This window comes from Ipomoea triloba, chromosome 12, assembly GCF_003576645.1.
Source record: "Ipomoea triloba cultivar NCNSP0323 chromosome 12, ASM357664v1".
Taxonomy (NCBI): Eukaryota; Viridiplantae; Streptophyta; class Magnoliopsida; order Solanales; family Convolvulaceae; genus Ipomoea; species Ipomoea triloba.
The window spans coordinates 25,287,664-25,308,432 of NC_044927.1; the positions used below are offsets into that span (position 1 = coordinate 25,287,664).

The following is a 20,769-nucleotide window of genomic DNA, read 5'->3' on the forward strand; positions in this document are numbered from 1 at the left end:
TAGTGATTGGATTGTCCGTAGGGGTCACTTCCAACATTAGTGTCTCCAATAGTTTTATGGCAGAACTTTGGGGGCTTCGAGAAGACCTTCTAATTGCCAAAAACCGTGGTTTCGACAAGATCATCGCGGAAACGCATTCTAAATCCATGATTCAAGGCTTCACCTTAGTTGAGGATTGTAAATTCCTCTTGAACCAGTTTCAAGAAGCCAAGCTCATCCATATCTTTCTGGAGGGCAACCAGTGTGCGGACTTCTTGGCTAATCTGGGCCAACTTTCCCCGCAGGGCTTGACTATTCTGGATCATCTCCGGACGACTTGATTGTCCTTCTCCAACGCGATGCGACAGGTGTGACTACTTGTAAGCGTCGCTAATCTTCGGAACCCTGCGTCCCTCCATTCTACCGAAAAAAAAGTTGTGCCCTTTTTTTTTCCTATTCTTTTATTTATCTTGTAAACCTTTAAAAAAAAAAAAAAAGAAAAAAAGAAAAAAAAGAAAGAGCTCATTATGTGTTTGAGCTTTTGGATGCTCTAACAAGAAATAAAATCGTCAGATTCATTGAATGACATCTTTTAATTTCTAAAACTATTAATGTTGCACCATATTCAAGTAATTAATATTAGTATTAGTGCATTACCATTTCTTATAAATATTCTACACGCTTTCTTCTTTATTTTTTATTTTTTCCAAATTTTTGGATTTTGAAAAAGTTTTGCGGCGTTATCCAATGGAGATACCTGTCTTGAAGGCCAAGAACTTTCCTACAGTGGACCCATTCAAAAAAAAAAAACAAAAACAAAAGTCAATAGGAAGGGAGAAGACGATGGATGTGTCAAAAACGTAGGCGTTAGGGAATGATGAACAAAACCTCCTTCTCTAACAACCCATGTGAAATTCAATATAATAATAAGTTTGAACGCGTCTAGTGATTAAAAAAGATAAATCATAGTGTGCATTAATCGATTTGTTTGTAATAAGTTCAAAAGAAAAAGAATTGGGTCTTTGTATGATTATTATACTATCATTACTATGTTGCTGCGTATATAATTTATAAATTTAATTTAAATTGGTTGATCAGTTAAAGCTTAGCATTGTTTTTGATAGATTGGAGTAGGAACACATTCTTGTCCCATGCCGTATATAGTTTATTTAAATGAGTGCAACTCATGACCTGATATTATATTCCTCGCTTTAATTTGTCTTCCACAACTTTCATGGATTATTAAGAGATTTTTAATTATATATGATTCCTTCGCAACGTGTAAGGCATTCTGTGACTTAATTAAACTTCACATAATTAAATACACGAATGCAAAAAATACACAAATGCAGTTACTCTTGAAAATGTTGTGATTTTTTACTATAAAAAAATCAGTAAAAACTAAAATTTGAGGTAAAAAATAATGTAGGTAACTTCAATTAAGTTGGTTAGTCAATTAGTTTAGTAATAGTAAAGTTTCAAATTCACTTTTCTTTGTGCAATAAGGTTAATTTATTAGCATTCTTGGTTTCAGTCCATTAAGTAAGTTAGTTATAAGCAGATATAAACTGACTTATCTTCTTTTATTCTTTCTGTTGACTAAGATCAAAACATAAGTTTCACCTAAAGTGTATCTTCAAATGAATGACTAAATTGACATTGATAGGTAAAAAAAAAAAAAAATCAATTTTATGAGTTAAACCGTTAAACGATACCTACAAATTTTAAGTTATCCATCTTCTTGAGCTTGCTGAACCTATTGGGCCTAAAGTTCAATCCAATACCTATGTGGTCTTTTTGTGTGTGTGTGTAACAATAACATATTTTAGACCCAATTAAGTAAGATTAATAATGATTACATTTTGTTTAAAGCAATAGAGAATGAGCAACAATATTTACAGTGCAACAAACCATAACATTACCAAATGAAAACACTAATCACTTAATCAAACAGCCTGCAAATTAAAGACAATATTCTTCATCAGCCTCCTCCTCAAACTCGTTGTCTTCTTTCGTTCTTTTCCTCCACAACGAATTGAATTTCAGAGGATAGATCCTGCAATATTACATTTTCAACCAAAAGCTAGTAAAGATAGTATAAAAGAATTATACATATATATATATATATATATATATATATATATATATATATATATATATATATATATATATTTGATCTGTATATTATTATACAAACCTCAAGATCTATAACTTGAGAGGGAAAGAATAGGAGATGGCTAGAGCGAATGAAGTAACCATGCGAACACCCAATGCAAACTTTTCAATCAGCTCATCTTCTGTGAGATCCAGTACCTCGGGGCTAAATACAGATTACACATCTTAAGATTACATTACGAGATAATTACGGATTTTGAACAATCAATAATTATTAAATATAATATGAACAATAATAACGCATGTGTTTTGAACAAAATTAAAGTTCATAATGCAAACCAAACCTGGCCAGGCCACTTGTCCGGTCTCTCCACACAATTATGTTCTTCCTGTCTTCTTTACGAGGCTCGCGAGCTTTCATCCATACCCCATATTGGGACTCTTCTTCCTCGCCCGAATTGCCGCAACTTTTCTCACTATGTCCTAAAACTCCACAAATGAAACAGAAAATTGGTAGCCTTTCATACCTTAATATAACCCTGCATCTTTCTCTCTTCTGGAGTTCAAGAATCATAAATCTCCTTAGAGGTTTTGAGACATCAATGTTTACTCTCACCCTCATAAACCTCCCCCAACCGTTCCCATTTTCATCAACTTCAACCGCCTCAAAACATCCCAGTTTATCCCCGATCCTCTCGCCCACTCTCTGGTTCATCCACTTTAGCGGCAGATTGGAGATTTGAATCCAAAAGGAGCACCGGTTCATCTCCAGCGATTCCGGCGTTATACTGCCGTCATATTCTGAAAGTATTAACAGGTTCTTGTGAAACGCCCATGGTGTCCCCTCCAACACTCTTGCTTTATCCCTCGCATTGGCGAACTGGAATAGAGCCATGGAGTTCCCTAACTCTATAATGTCTAAGCCCTTGGCGAACCTCCACTCGGACTTCATCGTTGATTTCAAGGCTGTCATGTCGATCTTCTCGTGGGTTAAGACTCTGCCTACAAGGCAATTGTTGACAGTGTTGGTGACATCATCCGAGTTCCCAATCACTAACGCTTCCTCTTCCTCCGTTGTTAGTTTGATTTTGTTCCATTTAAGGCCCCTTTTCTCCTCCATCTCACCAGGCCCAGGGGTGAAGACAGTATTAAACAACGTATATCTGGAGATGCGGAATAGTCAGTTTTAAATAATTTTGAATATGAAAAGTCTAAAGAGGACTTATTTGATTATTTTCTTGATTTGTATCTTTTGTCCGAGAAATAAAGAGGGCAAAGAGAGAGACATCTCGAGATAGAGGGAGTGTTTTAAAAATAATCAAGAAAATAATCAAATAACGTATATTTGTATGTTAAACTTATTTGATTATTTTTAAGACATTTCCTCTATCTCGATATGTCTCTCTCTTTGCCCTCTTTATTTTTCGGACAAAAGATACAAATTATTCACCATTTAACATCTCGATATATGGTTTATATATGATTAATAAGTAGATTTTTTTTAAATAGGCGGGACCAACCAATTTATAACCAATAAATAGAAAGAGTTTTATTACTATTGTTTATTTTATGATCAAAATAGTTAATGATTGGCGAACACAACTAATAACAAACATAGTATAATACTAAGGACGCAGTGAGCAAATGTCTAACCTCTATGGTTCAGTTGAGTTATCATGATTTACATCTTCCTGGATGCTTTATCGAGCCGGGGCATGGGGGACCCTTGCGGTTGGAGATTCAACATGTTGGGAGAATAAAAGTATAATACTAAGGAAATTGAAAGTAAATATGGTGATGTTATTGCTTAGAGTGAAAAATATTCCAAACCCTTTACAAACACCTTCTCATGTTACTTATACATACGCGTATTGTGCGCCTAATTGTATTGTCTATAAATTAGATGTAATGTCTCAAGGTAAAACTCAACTGGTCAATCAATTTATACTAAGTTCATCAGTTTTGTTTTGGTGACAGTTGTAGCGTGTAAGGATTAAGTAGTATGTATATAAGTATGTGAGACATATCTTGTGATTTATTTACTTTTTCGCGTCCACATTCACTAACATCAAAGCGACGTTGTTTCGGACCAGGGTCCACAGTGCATCCACGATATAACGATTGCATTTTGGGTATGTGCATGTACAATGTGTGCGGTATTTTGGTGAAGTGTTTTCGTCCACGTCTTCCCTTACATTGTGAGAGCTTTATATATTTTAAGTATATTCTGGCCCATCATTGTTCTTGGACTTGCCAAGTCTTTTGGGCCCAAAACCCTATCCAACAAGCATCTAAACAGTAAATATACTTATGTCATACATTGTATTGTAAATCCTAATCCAAAATAACATTCATATTATTTAGCTACTGTTAACATATTAGGTATCTAGTACAATTAATATGTATTTTCAGTTAACATATTAATTGAATGTACATAATTTGGATGTGATTTTGAACCCAGATTCACAATGCAAGGTAAATGTTGGCCACGGAGCTTGAGCCAGGTGGCTATCGAGTAGCTTTTTAGGTTGTTCCTATTCTTCCCATTCCAAAAAACATAGCACAAATTTCATACGCTAAAACTTAGAATTGAAACAGTGCAGGCAGCACGCATTTTGATGCGTACGATGTTATTGATCCTCGACCAGAAAGCACAACACTCACGCACTCATCATGTGCAGCATAGCCTTGATCCTCTCAAACATATATACCCACGTACAGTATATATGCATAAACACAAGAAAGTGTTTGGAGTGCAAGCTTAAAACTAGCTACGCTGCAGGTCGGTAAGCTACAATGTACCAAGCTCGACAGCTCGTTAGCTTACGGGCACTAGTAGAAAAAAGTTTGAATTGTAACGGAATTCCGTTGCAATACGACTAAATTTCAGTGTAAATCACGTTTTGCAAATGAAATTTATAATGGAATACATTCGGATATGATAATTATGTTTTACTCACTTAATTATTATTTTTGGAGCAGGCAATATTCTTGAACTATATAATATGCATGACAATATTTGGGAAGAAGAAGAAGAAGAAGAAGAAGAAGAAGAAGAAGAAGAAGAAGAAGAAGAAGAAGAAGAAGAAGAAGAAGAAGAAGCGGCATATATATATATATATATATATATATATAGAGAGAGAGAGAGATAGACAACATATTTTGTAGGAGGCCCCGTGAATAAGATGCACTAGTACAATCCTCTAATCTAATGAGTCGATCAGTCACCATGAGTTGTTATATAAGGCCTTCCTCAATAGTTAAATTTGGTTATTTGGGTATGGTTTTTTAGGAGGCTTTATAAGTGTGATTATGAAAAAAAAAAGTAGGAGGGGAGAAAAAAAAAAGAAAAGAAAAAAATAAAACAAAATTAAAAAATAGAAAAAATAAAAAAGGGGTATTTACGCGCCCAGCCGGCCGGGCGCGAATCTCGTGTGAGGCGCAATTATGCTGTCATAAGGTGGGGCCCACATGGACTGACAAAACTTGCTTCTTTGCAGAAGAAAAACCCACTAAATTTACATCCCTACATTTGTTAAAAAATCCACGGTCAAGTTTTTATTTCTTAAAATTGGTGCCAACATTCACTAATGGAGACGGTTTAATGGACCAAGGTCCACCTAGATTTAAACTGTGTATTTTTAGTATTGAAATTGCGAACTTCTAAAATATCAATTTTGTTTCTAAGTCAAAACACATAAATTGTATACGTTAATATTGTGTGTTTATAGTATACAAATTGTAAATGTTTAAAAGGTAAAATTGTGAACATTTAGTATGTAAATTTTGAACACTCACATTCTGTTTTCATAGTATACAACCTACAAATTTTTAAAAGATAAATTGTCAACATTCAAAAGTTGATTTCACAAAATAATTTGAGTTTGGAGCGAGTAGATGAATTCCAATATAGTATCATTTTTATTAATTATTGATTTCCTATTCTGATACTACTCCCATATTAGAAATTGATAGAAAAAGTTTAAAATGAAAAAGTTGACATTTATTAGTAGGTGGAACATAACATTTATATTTGTTAAACGTAATATTATTTTGATCAAATTTGTTGTACAAATTATTTTTAGTGTAATTTATATCTTTGTGTAATTTGTAATCTATTGCAAAAGAATGAATATGAAGTAGAATGGATTCAAAATAATACCCTTATTACTAATTAGTACGGAGTCAATACTCAACAGTGCACCAAAGAGAAAGAAAAAAATTTCTGAGCCCTTCCTTAAATGGCTGCATGCATATGCTCTTTCACCATTTTCATACTCCCGTACGGCCTTACCCGTCTTCTTCTGCAAGTCTGCTGGAGAGTCCGCTCGTTTCTTCTCCCACCGTCATTTTTTAGAAGAAAAAAATGCGTTTCTTCTCTACTGCGAGAGACTGAGGGAGAGACTAGAGAGGGTGGGTGGTGTTTGCGCACAGTTCAGTGGTCGAAGCTCACAGCTATGGCTCCCCGCGGAAGACCCAGAAAAGTTCAGTTTTATTTCTTTTTTTTTTCGTTTCGTCTCCTCTGATCTTCATGGAGTTTCTCCGGTCGTGTTTCTTTTACTTATTCATGTGTTTTTTTTGGAGACAGAGGTCAACGAGAATGGACGCAGCGCTTGATGCAATGCGGAATCTAGGTTTTGAAGAGGAAGTTGTTACACGAACAGTGAAGGAGCTTCTCGATGTACGTCTCGGAAATTTTACTTTACCGCTTGCTTTTCCTCTTCCCTGTTTGTTTGGATAGAAAAATTTCTTCGAAATTGAGGAGAATAAGAAACGATTATGAGTATTCTCATCTAGGAACTACATTTCCGTTCATCAACATATTCTCAGTCTGATTTTTGTATGTATTCATGCGGCAATTTTAGGTTTTCGAAAATTAATTTAATCGAGTTTATGCTAGGTTTAGCGGAGGTTTAAAATGGCTTGCTATATTGTATGGGAGTTCTAGAATTTTTTTGCACAAAATTTGTTGCTAGACAAATGATTAAAGTAAAATTTTGTTTCAAGGATGATTTTGGTGATCTGATGTTATTAATAGATATATGGAGACGATGGTTGGCCATTCATTGAAGAGTATGGGTACAAGGAGCTCATTGATGCAATTCTTCGTGGTTCGGAGACAACAAAAGATGAAAACATGGAGGAGGTATGGACCAAATGTATTTTGTTGCATTACCATGATCATGTGTTTTCTTGTTCCTTATTGATGAATCATGAATTGTATATACTCTGTAAAAGCAAAGCCCCTGGGTGGCTTGGCCTTGTAAGCTTTGTGCATCACTTTACCTCATTTTGATGTTTCAGAACTAATTTATCAGGTGCAATTGATGAATTTAGATGAACTTGATTGATTATCTTTTGATGTGTGGGCTAATCTAGCAGTGTTTTTTTTCCAAACTGAACTTGATTTACAGTGGAACTAGTGCTAAAAGAAGTTCAGTACTGAACTTTGTGGAAAACTATTGAAAAAACGTGGCTGGGAATCTGTCCAGTGGTATTGTTTAGCTTCAATTGTCTTTTTCTAGAAGTGCCAATCTCTCATTGTTCATGCAGACAATTTATTTGGTCCAACTTTTCTGTGAGCTCGTATTACTTATGTTTATGGAGTTTGAGTTCGTGTCGTAGGACTGTTGGGTTGAAGTGTTCTTGTGCTGTTTAACTGTTTTAACTGTGATTGTTTGTGTCTATAAATTCCAGAATGATTCTAGACAAAATGAAGTAGCTAACGTAAGGCCTGAAGATGTAGCTGGATCATCTAACACTGCTTCAGGACAAATATGCTCTGAAGTTGGTGATTTTGCACCAGAGGCTGAGAACACTATTGTGAAATCACCTTCTTCGAGTACTTGCAATCCTGTGAAGAACACAGACAACAGAGGTAATCAAATTAGTATGTTCTCTTACTTTGTTACTAGGAACTTTAATTTGCAATACATTATGTAACTCAATCTTGCCAGTTTAGTAATGTCTTCCCTGCATATACCAGTAGCGTGGATTTATCAGTTGGCCACATACATGTTTCGTCAAATTGAGGGATGACTGCTTTTTAATTCTTACTTGCTTTCAACTGCATTATTAAAATAAACTCCCTTGCCACCTTTGAAGTGTGCCGATGTAGAAGGTTTTGCCTGTGATAAATTGTGCTGATGTACATATAACAAGGTATCACTCCATTAATATTGTGGATACCAATGTTGTTAGTTTCTGAAGCAAATAGAGTTTGAACATTTTAAGTTTTAACAGTTTCTGCTGTTAAATTTGTATGGAGTAATTAATACTGCTGCAGACTTTGATCATCTTAGGTTAATGCAATGACTGTTGTTCTGTATTGTGTGTCAATCTCATAGTGAATAGCAAAATTTGTTTCCTGTCTGATCATGTGTACTTGTGAGTTGTGACAAATGCTTTGAGAATTTGATTACAGCGATTTTCATTCTTCCAAATAGTGAAATGCAAGTGAACATTACATGATATTTAAGCCAAGGCTGTTAAGCATTTTGTTCATTAACAACTCGTGTTTAGCACTGACAAGTAGCTTAAGAATCATCAATATCAGCAAATAAACTTGTTTATCCAATAATGATTTGTTTGGAAATCTGGACGTAATTTGAGATTTGTGATGCATTTGTCCAATCTTTGGTAAAGCACAGAAATTCGCTTCTACTATGTTGGCAGCCATTTAATTTCTATATTCCTTAATAGCAATCATATTTTGCAGGAGGTACTCCCCTTGCCAATGAAGGTATAAGTGGTTGGAAAAAAGTAGCAGATTACCAGAGTAACCAGATAACCTCGACTCAGAAAGAGAGATGTAATGATATCTGCAATTCGAGTGGGAATCCTGGGGCTGAAATGAACTCTCAGAGCGCCCTTGCAGTCTTGACCCCAGTTGTGCCTTCTCCCCAGACACCCTTGATTCAGAAGGACAAATCCCATGATGATCGCAAAATGAATTCGCAGAGTGCCTCTGCGGTTCACTTTTCACCTCCGACTTCATCCCAGACACCAGTTGATCCACAGCTGGTTACTCCTCAATCATCTCGTAGGCGTAGGCGTATACCTTGTTATGGCTGGATTGATAGTGACGATGAAGAAGAGCCGGTTGATTTGGTACACTTGACACCAGTGGAGCCTGCCAAACGACCAACACAATTTGTTAGGAACAACTATGGACCTAACCAGGTGAAGCACCAGTCAGAATAGGATGTAAAGCCCAGAAATCTCTGATCCCTAGACTTGTCTCTTTGTTCCTATGAAAACTAACTAGTAACTACAGCTCCAGACACATATCAATGTATCTAATCTAGTCTACCATGATATTATAGTTGGAAGACTTACCATGTTGTCTACTTGTGTTGTTGTCAATATATTTCACTTGACTACTTCTCATGTTCTTACATTTCATGAGATCTCTTTGCCTCATAGAAGTAAATTGCAGATGTATGTCGACTGATATATAATTCTCAAAATGCACCATGTACTCTATAGCTACTAGAACAAAGTCTTTTAATTTATTTTGAGTTAGTTGATCAGTTGAATTGTGTTTCGAGACTTTATTTCAATTTTTATCGAGACTTTATTTCAATTTTTACTTGACATGATAGTCATGATAGATAAATTGGTGAGTATATTTTCCTTAATTTAGGTAAAGGGGTTTTTCAAATTTTTTTTCCTGCTTTTTTTTTAATTAGCTAGACATGTTACACGTGTCTAACTGGCATTAGCTAGTCTAATTCGCATTACGGGTTTAGGCGGTTCTCTTAACAGAAAGCAACGGATATTCCCCATTTCGCCCCAATCATAATCGTTCTTCACTGCCAGAAGGATAAGATATTTCTCGCTTAAACCTCTGGGTTTCCACGCTCTCCTTCAACTCTTTTGAACAAAATCGCTGCAAATCCTTGATTCTTCTATATTCAAACCCTATATTCAATGTTGCCAGGATTTAGATAATCTTCATACAGAAAACGCCAGTATTTTCACCATGAGTTTTCCGGCGATTTTTCGCGGTAATGTCGTTCCTCTATTGCAGTGCAGCTCCTGCTCTCACCTCCGCTTCCAACCTCTGCTGTCTTGCTCGGCTATTGCTCGCCAGAAACAAATCGATTTTCCGACCAAACACCTGCTTAGGTTCGGCGCAACTTGAGATTTATTATGCTCTATAGTGTATATTACTACTACTTCAATGAGTGATCAATTAAACAAGTGATTATTTCAATGCATTGGTTGAATAAGCTTATTAAATAGAGTGTAAGTCTTAACTTTTTATTTTTCTAATGTTTCGGTATTGACATTAGGTTCGCGTTCAATATGAAGCGAGATGTAATTTGCAGCTTTAGTGCGTCAGAAACCGAGCCTGATAGGAATGAAGACAATGTATTTTGTCCCCCTTTATTTCTTTTGTTGCACGGATAAATTATATTTTCTTCACTAGTTTGATGCATCGCAATTTATTAGTATTTGATTCTCGATACTGTGAGTTCTTGGCTTCACCTTAATGTTTGGTTTTGTGTTTTAAAGGAAAGGAAGTTGCATGAAGAAGAAAACAGCTCGGGCTCAGCTGACTCAGCTTCAGCAGATACATCGGAGCCAAACTCTTTGGCTGATCAAGTAGGATTGCTTGCTTGCTATTTTTTTTTTTTGGTTACACTGGGAGATTTATTCATTTCCAAATTGAAATTGAAATGTCATGTTGTTTGATTTGGAAATTTTTGTTGGAAACTGTTTTCTGCTAGGATAATGGGCAAAATTTGGGGATGCTTGAGTCTAAAGACTTGGTCAATGGTAATAGTGCAAACGCCAATGCCCAAACTGGAAATGAGGTATTTTTGCTTTTATTTGCTTTTGAGAGGAATATGGCCACTGATTTTCATTTAATGGTGTAATTGAAGCTATTTTGCTTGCATGCTTGGTGGTATTTTTCATGTTAACCTCATGAGTTCTAGCTTCTTCCATTTTCTCATGATTGTGTGAATCTTTTGAATCTTGGAAGGATAGTATGAAGTAGTTTTTAATACATTTTTCCAATCGAATGATTTGCAAACCTGTTTGCTGCCTGCTTAAGGGAAGTGGGGAGGCAAGACTGCAAGGGGAAAGGAAGTGAAGTATGTGTTAGTTTCACCCTTGTTAAAACTTACTGGGCATTGCTTCAGATTAATTTCAACTTATGAACTCCTTAAATATCCCAAGTTCCAGGCTAGTATGTTTTACAAGTAACAATCTCCAAAGAGTTACAAATATTCTTTCAGCTGTATAGGATGACGAATTGACTAGTAAGGGACTGGAAGTTTGCAGTTGTTTTGCGATTGAGCTTTCCATTTTCAATTCTTTTGTTTTACTTCATGTACCATTTGCGTTGATGCAGGATGCCGATGACATTCAAATTGCAAGCGGATCCCCTCTTCCAGGTCTCAAGGTGATAAGTGTTGACCAATTATTATTATAATTATTATTGTTGTTGCATTATTATTATTACTGTCATTTTTCCCTTGTTATATATACAATTTGAATTAGTCTCTCAATATTTTATTTCTGTTACTCCATGACCAGCCACAGCAACTTGATGAAGCTATCAGGATTCCAAAGGAAACTATTGATATTTTGAAGGATCAAGTATTTGGTTTTGACACTTTTTTTGTGACAAGCCAGGAACCATATGAGGTGAGTACCTCAATTGGCATTGCTTATAACACAAACTCACATACAAGAAAAACAATCATATGATAATATCAATTCAAACTCACATTGCTTATTTTCTTTCACTCCACTTGTGTAGTTTTATTTTTAAACATTTTCTTTGATATACTTTCAGGGTGGAGTTTTATTTAAAGGGAATCTACGAGGGCAGGCTGCAAGAAGTTATGAAAAAATATCAAAGAGAATGCAGGTATTTGCTTTCCATAATTTGAGCTGAATCATTCTACAGCTCCTATAATCAATCTAGAATAACTTGTAATTTTGTGTGCAGGACAGATTTGGAGATTTGTATAAACTCTTTCTTTTAATCAATCCAGAGGACGATAAGCCTGTAGCGGTTGTGGTTCCACGAATAACCCTGCAACCAGATACAACTGGTAGTTTTATACCGTCTATCTTCCAGAATTTACAGACTTTCATATTTGCTGGTTTAGTGCTCTCTTTTCAGCTAGGCTTTATTTACTCTACCTGCTGCAGCTGTCCCCGAATGGTTTGCTGCTGGTGCTTTCGGACTTGTCACAATATTTACCCTTCTTCTTCGTAATGTGCCTGCATTGCAAGCAAACTTGTTGTATGTACTCTTTCACTTTCTAATGTTATTTCATATCTGTACTCATGTTCTAATTTTAGTAAACAGTTAACACTAGATTTATATTCCATGGACCAAAATATAACATCTTGTTGAAATTGAGGGATTGAAATACCTGGCGGGTGGAGAATAACAACCACCCGCCAGTTAAGCGGAAGCAAAGTATTAGAGAAACCAGAGAATAATAGAATGTATGAGTATATTAGAATGAAAGAGTACAATGGGGTTCTTCTCTATGCCTCTATATATACTAAACTACCTACCAAATCTACCATAACAGGAATAGGAAACCCTAATAGGAATAGAAAACTAAGTCCAGCCCACTAGGAGTTTCCTAATATTGAATAATAGTTTCCTAATATTCAACACATCTTAACTGTCCACTATTTCTCCGGTTTCTTTTTGTTTTTTGTCTTTTGTTTGATAATATTATTTAGTGTTCGATTCACACAGGTCAGTTTTTGACAATTTTGACTTGTTGGAGAATGGCCTTCCTGGAGCGCTTGTAACTGCACTTATTCTCGGTGTTCATGAAATTAGCCACACTTTAGTTGCACAAAAAGCTGGAATTAAGCTGGGTGTGCCATATTTTGTTCCTAGCTGGCAGGTAAGAATGTAAGATATGTTTGTTCATGTACAGTAAATTATTGACAAACCCTTTGTACATTTATTTACACTTTGTTGATGGCTTTATTTATATTTACATCATCAATGCATTTGTTTATTGTTACTTTGATATTATACTTATATTGATTGTCTGATTGATTGACATTGGATCTAAATTCTTTGTTCTAAAGTAATGGGATCTTGGCTCTAGCATGTGCATGTCGCACCTAGTATTAGTTGACCTTTTATTTGCATGTTTAATCTTGCATAAAATTTGTTAGGAAGAGAGACTAACCTGTTGAAGTAATTTCTTCACAATTCCTGAGTTTCATGATTCCACTTTATTTACTCAGAATTGAATGCAGAATAATGTTCCCCCTCTACCCACTGCTAATGAGCTACTTTGGTGGCAGATAGGCTCTTTTGGTGCTATAACAAGGATTTTGAATATAGTACCTAAGCGCGAAGATCTTTTGAAGCTTGCCGCAGCTGGCCCTTTGGCTGGGTTCTCATTGGGATTTATTCTTTTGCTTTTGGGATTCTTCCTACCACCTGCTGATGGCTTAGGTGTTGTAATAGATCCCTCTGTGTTTCATGAATCACTTCTGGCTGGGGGCATAGGTGAGTAATCACTAATCAGCCTTGAGAACTCTTTCTGCAATCTGCATGCAGTTCATAATGTTTTGTTTTACACTCATGTAACAGTGTTTCAATGGTACTCTACTTGCAATGATTTCTTTGTTGAGTGATTCCGAAAATCTTTCTTTCTAGCTAAGCTGCTTCTTGGAGATGCTCTGAAGGAAGGCACTCCCATATCTGTAAATCCACTTGTACTATGGTCCTTGGCTGGACTTCTGATCAACGCCATTAACAGTATTCCTGCAGGAGAGCTCGACGGTGGAAGAATTTCTTTCTCCATATGGGGGAGAAAGGTACATTTTACAGAATCCACTCCACCCCCTCCCTCTATGACTAACTAAAAGAATAAAACAGAATTCAATAAAATAGAATATCAAAGTCCTAGATTATATAGCTATTATTATTCTTATGAAATAAATGTACAATGTGGTGATGCAAATGAGGTTGATGTTGCAGGCTTCAGCTCGCCTCAGTTCTGCCGCCATTGGGCTTCTTGGAATATCAGCATTATTCAGTGACGTGGCATTTTATTGGGTGGTCCTAATATTTGTGTTGCAGAGAGGGCCGATTGCTCCACTGTCTGAAGAAATCTCAGATCCTGACAACAAATACATTGCTCTTGGAATTGCCGTCTTGCTCCTCGGCCTTCTAGTATGCTTGCCATATCCCTTCCCTTTCAGTAATGAAGCTGTTATGGTCTCATCAGATATTATTATGTAATAATATATAATACACACACTAACACAATTTTTGCTTTTGGCCTCACTTCTGAGATGCATTGGTTAAACCAATAAAAAGAATTTAAGTCTGGAGGGAAAGATCATTATAAGTGGATAACAACATGAAATTATATTGCGTTCGTAATTATTCATCTCTTTATTGCTGCGAAATTAACGACTCGCAGCAACCACCAACTAGTCAACTACCAAGTACCAACAAAACAACGCTAGTTATTGCAAGGAGCTAACATAGCTCAGCCTCTTTAATTCAAATTTCAAGAGAATTGAGTATAAATCCAATCAAAATGGTGTTAGATGGAAAAATAGTAGGGGGTAGGGGGAAGACTTTGATTTATTTGAATTTTCTCCGTTTACCTGTCTGTATAGTGTATCCTCTACTTGATATTTAATTCCTAGGTGTCTATCATCCAAGTATGAAGCTGTACTGTATAATTTATGGTAAGTTTTATTATTTTTATGTAAAATATAATTAGGTACAAATTTCGTCACTTTTATGCTAGTAAACTATATTAAAGCATCTGTTGTAATATTTCCTTTTCAAGTCAGCTCTCCCTCTCTATGTTACTTGGCAATTGAAAAGCAAAAGCTATGAATGTACATATTTGCGGATGACAAAGAAAGCATAGTGATAGTGTAGAAATAAATGGACATTTGTGAAGGAAGAAAAATATTTCTTTGTTATTACGCAACTCCAGGCAAGTTAATCCACAAATTTTAAATTTAATTTTCAGTAAGAACAACTCGGGTGCACTGGACTTTACCATTTTGGGGGAATGGGCACAAGACACACTGACACGATAAATATGCAAATTATACTGTGGACCCCGATATCAAAATGACGTTGTTTTGATTAATGAAAACATACGAATAAAATGGTCACTATTTCGCGCAATTACAGTTTCTTGTTCTGCACCCTTTCAACACAAGTACAGTATCAATTCAATATAATTGCAATATCAATCAATCAGTATCAATTCAATATAATTGCAATATCAATCAATCATCATGACCATGGTCCACTGTATAACAACTGCACAATAAAGGCTCGCCCAGCGAATGAAAGAGATCCCTGTTCTCCGTTTTCTCTCTCCCATTGTCCATATACATACGGACTTAAAGTACACATATCGTTACTCTAAGTCTGTGTAGAGTAGCTCGCGAAAATGCAAGCGCTAGCCGCAATCCGTCAGCCGCTGTTTCCGGCGAGCCATCGCATATCTCCGCCCCAAACCGCCACTATTTCCAGCTGGAGAAGTTCGAGTTCTGCTCTTTCGCTTCGTGCATGTACACTCCAAGTCCAATGCTGCTCATTTCAATCTCCACCTCTAGGTCTCTCTCTCTCTCTGAGCAACTATGTATTATGAATTTATGATCAATTTGTGTCTGAAGTCTAGGATTCAAACTCCGTTTAGTTGCGTTTAGTGTTCGCTTTAAAAGCGCGCGAAAATATTGAACAAGATAAACGTTTAAATTTTCAGTCAATTTCTGTAACTTTTCAAAACTATATTACCTGTTTGAAGTTTCGTATGAATCGTATCAAAGGAAACAACGCTTTCAGAGCTTAGTCTCGTTATAACAAATCATCACTCTGTTATCATTTTCGGTTTCATATGCAGCTACGGATGAGGCGAATTTTATTGAAGCTTCTAGAAATGGAAACTTAATTCCATTGCACAAGTGCTTTTTCTCTGATCACTTGACTCCTATACTTGCCTACCGCTGTTTGGTCGAAGAAGACGATCATGAAACTCCAAGCTTCCTCTTCGAGTCAGTTGAGCCTGGTTTTCGTGGTTCCACTGTTGTAAGAGGAGTAACTTTTACCCACAATTGATTATTAATTGACTCCTGTTAATGTAGCTTCTCATTCGTTCCAATCCTTGATTTGTTAGGGGCGGTATAGCGTGGTGGGTGCTCAACCGACATTGGAGATTGTTGCGAAAGAGAATAAGGTGACAATATTGGATCACGTTGCCGGGGATTTGACGGATAAGGTTGTGGAGGATCCGGTGACAGTTGCAAGGAGTATTTCTCAAGGATGGAAGCCCAAACTTATCGCTGACCTCCCTGATGCTTTTTGCGGTAAGATTTTCATTTTGATGAATATTATCAGAACTTTCATTTCAGATATTGGGCTTATTTTATTGAGTGCAGAGTATTATCTGTGTCCAGACCCACACGTCTGAAATGGAACCACGAAGTAATTGCACGGCAAGTTGCCAGTTGGCCATCCACCAAATACTATAAACACATAAACATTCAATGTGTTTACTGTTGAAAGCTTCAGCTTTAACTTGAAAATTCAACTTAGATAGTAGAAATTTTACGCAATTAAAAGCATGGTTTAGTCTTTTATTTTCTTTTTGCATTACATGTTATTAGTGTGTGTGTGTGTGTATATATATATACACACACACACACACACACTAATATTTAAAATGTTGAGGTATTAAGATCAAAAGGATTGGAAAATTTCCCTTTTTTATTTGAACTTTGCACCAATTCTATTATCCAGAGGCACAACTGCTGAGTGTATGAAGCCTTGATTCTTGGAGATTGACATATTATGGTGTTTTACTGAGGGTGAGAACCCATTTTATGCAAACATCCGAATTACTTTGTCGTTGGATACTTGGATATTATTGATTTACTGGGGTAAAACTTCATATAGACCTGCAAGGAATTAAAAGAACTGTACATTTCTAGAAGCGTACTGTGCCATTATTACTCTTAGCACAAAGGTCCCAATTGTGCAAATGCTGCAGCAATTTGAAATAAATGACCTGTCCCCGAGAGAACTTGTGTGTGTGTCAGTATGTGTACATAAGACTTCTTTTACATAGACTCCATAGACTGTAGTCTCCATTGGCTCCAAGCTTCAGTTTGTCTCTTTTTAAATTTATCTTTCCATCATTATTACATCTCCAATTTAAAAAAAAAATCCCTTTTCTTTTCTTTTTTAATGGATAGGTCCACTACATGAAATCATTGAATAGAGAAAACCTGAGATAAATGAATTTTGTCATGCTTACCAAAAGAGAAAAAACAATAGAAATGGAATGGACTTATCGAAAAACAGCTCATTTGTGTCAAGCAAAGAAAGTCATATGCTGCTGATTGTTTCTTTCTTCTCTCCGCATTCTGTTTTAATCTCTAGTTGCCTTTAACTGTGAGTGAAGCATCTTTAGTTTTTAAGAGTTCCACTATTCATCATCTAAAGCTAATAGTAGAATAACTGTTGAGCTAACAATACTCGTGAAATTCTTGGCCTTGACAGGTGGATGGGTTGGTTACTTTTCATACGACACAGTTAGGTATGTAGAGAAGAAGAAGTTGCCATTTGCAAGTGCACCACCGGATGACAGAAACCTTGCTGACATTCACCTAGGACTCTATGATGAAGTGATTGTTTTCGACCATGTGGAAAAGGTATACTCTGTTATTAATGTATTATTGAACATGGAAAGGCTTCTAAACGCTTGTAACAAATTATCTGTTTTAGTAAAACATCGTGCAAGACATGCCTAATCTCTCTCTGCCTTTTTTTTTTCTCTAAACATACATGTGGTCCATGTGGAATGTGTGGGAGTGTCATATTTAGTTCCTTTTTAAGATACTAAGATTATGCTATTTGAAAATTCTGTATCATGTAGAAAGTTTTTATTATTCATTGGGTGCGGCTGGATCAGAACTCATCCATTGTGAAGGCTTATCATGAGGGAATGAAACGATTAGAAGCACTAGTATCAAAAGTACAAGACATCAATTCGTAAGTAATCTTTTAGCCTTTTCTAATTTCATGACTATGCATATCTGAAATATCACTTATAATTCATCTCCCCCATATGCTTTTCATTTAACAGTCCAAGGCTGCCTCGAGGTTCTGTGGATTTCCAAACTCATTACTTTGGACCTTCACTAACCAAGTGTAACATGTCAAGTGGGGAGTACAAGAATGCTGTATTACAGGCAAAAAAGCACATTCTTGTAGGGGACATTTTCCAAATTGTTCTAAGTCAACGTTTTGAAAGAAGAACCTTAGCTGATCCATTTGAGGTTTATAGGGCTTTGAGAGTTGTGAATCCAAGCCCATATACAGCCTACCTGCAAGTTTGTTCTTTTATTCCTGTTTATGTAACTGTCCTTTATTAACTAATTGATTTAAGTATGCTAATTATTGATCATATTTCTGTCAGGCTAGAGGATGCATTTTGGTAGCTTCAAGCCCCGAAATTCTTACCGGTGTAAAGAAGGTCAGTTTATGGTGGCCCTGATATGGATTCCATGCGTTCAATTCCCCCTTCTAAATTTTGGACCTAAGCTTAGGTTCTAACTCTGAACAATTGGAACATTTATTCTTATAAACAGAAAATAGTTGTTAATCGTCCATTAGCTGGAACAACTAGAAGAGGCAAGACACCTGATGAGGACTTGATGTTAGAATCACAGCTTCTAAGAGATGAAAAAGAATGCGCAGAGCACATCATGTTGGTTGATCTAGCAAGAAATGATGTTGGAAAGGTTTGCACTTAAACCCATTTTTACTCCAGCATGGGATGCCTAAAATGTGTGTTTCATATATTTGAATGATTGAATCCTTTCAATCAACTGTTAAACCAAGTAGTGAAGTAGATATGCATGTTACAACCCCCCTTATAACCAACTTTGCTGTGATTTTCCATGTAGGTGTCAGAACCTGGTTCTGTGAATGCTGAAAAACTTATGACAGTTGAACGATACTCTCATGTAATGCACATTAGCTCCACGGTGAGTGTATGTTTCACTTTAAAATTTTTTATTTTTTTGGATGACAAGGAAACCTCCTGTCACGCATTGGGTAAACCCTTTCTTGTGATCCTAGCCAGCAAAGGATTACAAAGAGGTAAATCAACGTAGGTTACCATAGGCTGTAAGAAAAATTCATACAAGCGCAGCAGAAGCATCAAATACTTTTTCTAGATTCTACGTTTAAAGACGGGAGTTTGAATGTTTTTAACCCTTGAAGCGTGCTTTGGCAAAATCAACAAAATTGAACATTCCAATTATCTAGCCTCTAGTCTGTCTACCGGACGCGAGAACTTCCGAGATTTTACCTGAAAATTATTTTCTGGTTAAAATTTGATACATGGAGTCCCCATTACAATAAAGAATGTGATGGAAACCTCAGCTTAACTTCTATTAACAGGTTACTGGGAAGCTGCTTGATCATTTAACTTGCTGGGATGCTCTACGTGCTGCATTGCCTGTTGGAACAGTTAGTGGTGCACCAAAGGTTGCCCTCTATCTTCACTTCCTCTTGCAATCTCTTTCCCTGATAATTAAGTTTTAGATTTTCAGTTTCGTGTTCATATAACTTAATACTAATTACAATCCGAGTGCATGCATTCATGGTACAGGTGAAAGCCATGGAGTTGATAGATCAACTGGAACCGACAAGAAGGGGACCTTATAGTGGAGGATTTGGAGTCATTTCGTTTCTAGGAGACATGGACATTGCTCTTGCTCTCAGAACCATTGTATTTCTCAGTAACAACACAACGTATTCCTACGATGATACTAAGAAACGCCGCGGAGAATGGATTGCTCATCTTCAATCTGGAGCCGGGATTGTGGCTGATAGTGATCCCGAAAGCGAGCAGGTTGAATGTGAAAATAAGGTTGCCGGTCTAGTTCGTGCAATTGACTTGGCGGAGTCGGCTTTTATAAAGGATAGACATCAACTATCATCTCGGCCTAATGGTTCTTTCTCTAAGCAATTATTCAACACATAATTCAAAATTTGAGAACTATGGTGTTATGTGTAGATGCAAGTATACAACCCCAACAAATAGGAATCATCACGTTAACCACAAGGTTCCAGATTCGATTATAGTGATGACGGTTTATTAGTCTTCACAATTTAAGTGGATCAACTATGGACAATTTAAACTGATTCACATCCTTGTGGTCTTTTATCAGGATCACAAGACAGACTTCAGCCGGACTGCACATTTGAGTAGCAATTGTAAATTCCTTTTGTAAATTGAAAGATATTCTCTGTAAATTAAAATGTTACTTATTTTTAATTAGCAAATAGTTATCACGTTTGTGTCAAGATCATACAATTTCTAGATCTTTGGAATTCATGATATAATGCATACTTTTAATTATGTTTATTTTATAAGAATAATATCTTAGAACATAAATTTGAAAATTTTATGTTAAGAATAGGCTCAATAATCCGTAATTTTGACAAAATTTAACAAATATTTACTGCATTTGGTGAATTAATGCAACAATTATCATTAAAGGTATATAATAATCACTCAAAAATTAATATTGTTATTTAATTTACTAAGGAGTAAAAGAATTCTAACGGGATGAGGGTGCGGTTATTTGGGCTGTCAACGACGTCGTCTTAGGCACTTA

At 36.1% G+C, this 20,769-nt stretch overlaps 4 protein-coding genes across 4 annotated transcripts; 3 read left to right on the forward strand and 1 right to left on the reverse strand.

Moving 5' to 3' along the window:
• Nucleotides 1-1,782: 1,782 nt before the first annotated feature.
• Nucleotides 1,783-3,214, reverse strand: LOC115999580. The gene is made up of 3 exons (XM_031239422.1): nt 2,439-3,214; nt 2,177-2,299; nt 1,783-2,035 (listed from the first exon to the last, which is right to left on the reverse strand). The coding sequence occupies exons 1-2, from the start codon at nt 3,212-3,214 to the stop codon at nt 2,185-2,187; spliced, it is 891 nt and encodes a 296-aa protein (XP_031095282.1). The 3' UTR covers nt 1,783-2,035; nt 2,177-2,184.
• Nucleotides 3,215-6,451: 3,237 nt separating this feature from the next.
• Nucleotides 6,452-9,313, forward strand: LOC115997951. The gene is made up of 5 exons (XM_031237375.1): nt 6,452-6,578; nt 6,683-6,775; nt 7,133-7,240; nt 7,792-7,972; nt 8,813-9,313. The coding sequence occupies exons 1-5, from the start codon at nt 6,552-6,554 to the stop codon at nt 9,295-9,297; spliced, it is 894 nt and encodes a 297-aa protein (XP_031093235.1). The 5' UTR covers nt 6,452-6,551; the 3' UTR covers nt 9,298-9,313.
• Nucleotides 9,314-9,888: 575 nt separating this feature from the next.
• LOC115998276 (probable zinc metalloprotease EGY2, chloroplastic) lies at nt 9,889-14,461 on the forward strand. Its single transcript, XM_031237802.1, has 13 exons — nt 9,889-10,224; nt 10,392-10,470; nt 10,615-10,704; nt 10,830-10,916; nt 11,459-11,509; nt 11,644-11,754; nt 11,906-11,980; nt 12,062-12,167; nt 12,268-12,361; nt 12,833-12,986; nt 13,399-13,606; nt 13,757-13,917; nt 14,081-14,461. The coding sequence occupies exons 1-13, from the start codon at nt 10,079-10,081 to the stop codon at nt 14,342-14,344; spliced, it is 1,626 nt and encodes a 541-aa protein (XP_031093662.1). The 5' UTR covers nt 9,889-10,078; the 3' UTR covers nt 14,345-14,461.
• Nucleotides 14,462-15,460: 999 nt separating this feature from the next.
• On the forward strand, nt 15,461-20,473 carry LOC115999887 (anthranilate synthase alpha subunit 1, chloroplastic-like). Its single transcript, XM_031239830.1, has 11 exons — nt 15,461-15,693; nt 15,981-16,165; nt 16,254-16,443; nt 17,639-17,790; nt 18,015-18,130; nt 18,225-18,471; nt 18,558-18,614; nt 18,730-18,882; nt 19,048-19,128; nt 19,547-19,633; nt 19,758-20,473. Exons 1-11 carry the CDS (start codon nt 15,528-15,530, stop codon nt 20,130-20,132), a joined length of 1,809 nt encoding a protein of 602 aa, XP_031095690.1. The 5' UTR covers nt 15,461-15,527; the 3' UTR covers nt 20,133-20,473.
• The last annotated feature ends 296 nt before the right edge of the window (nt 20,474-20,769 follow it).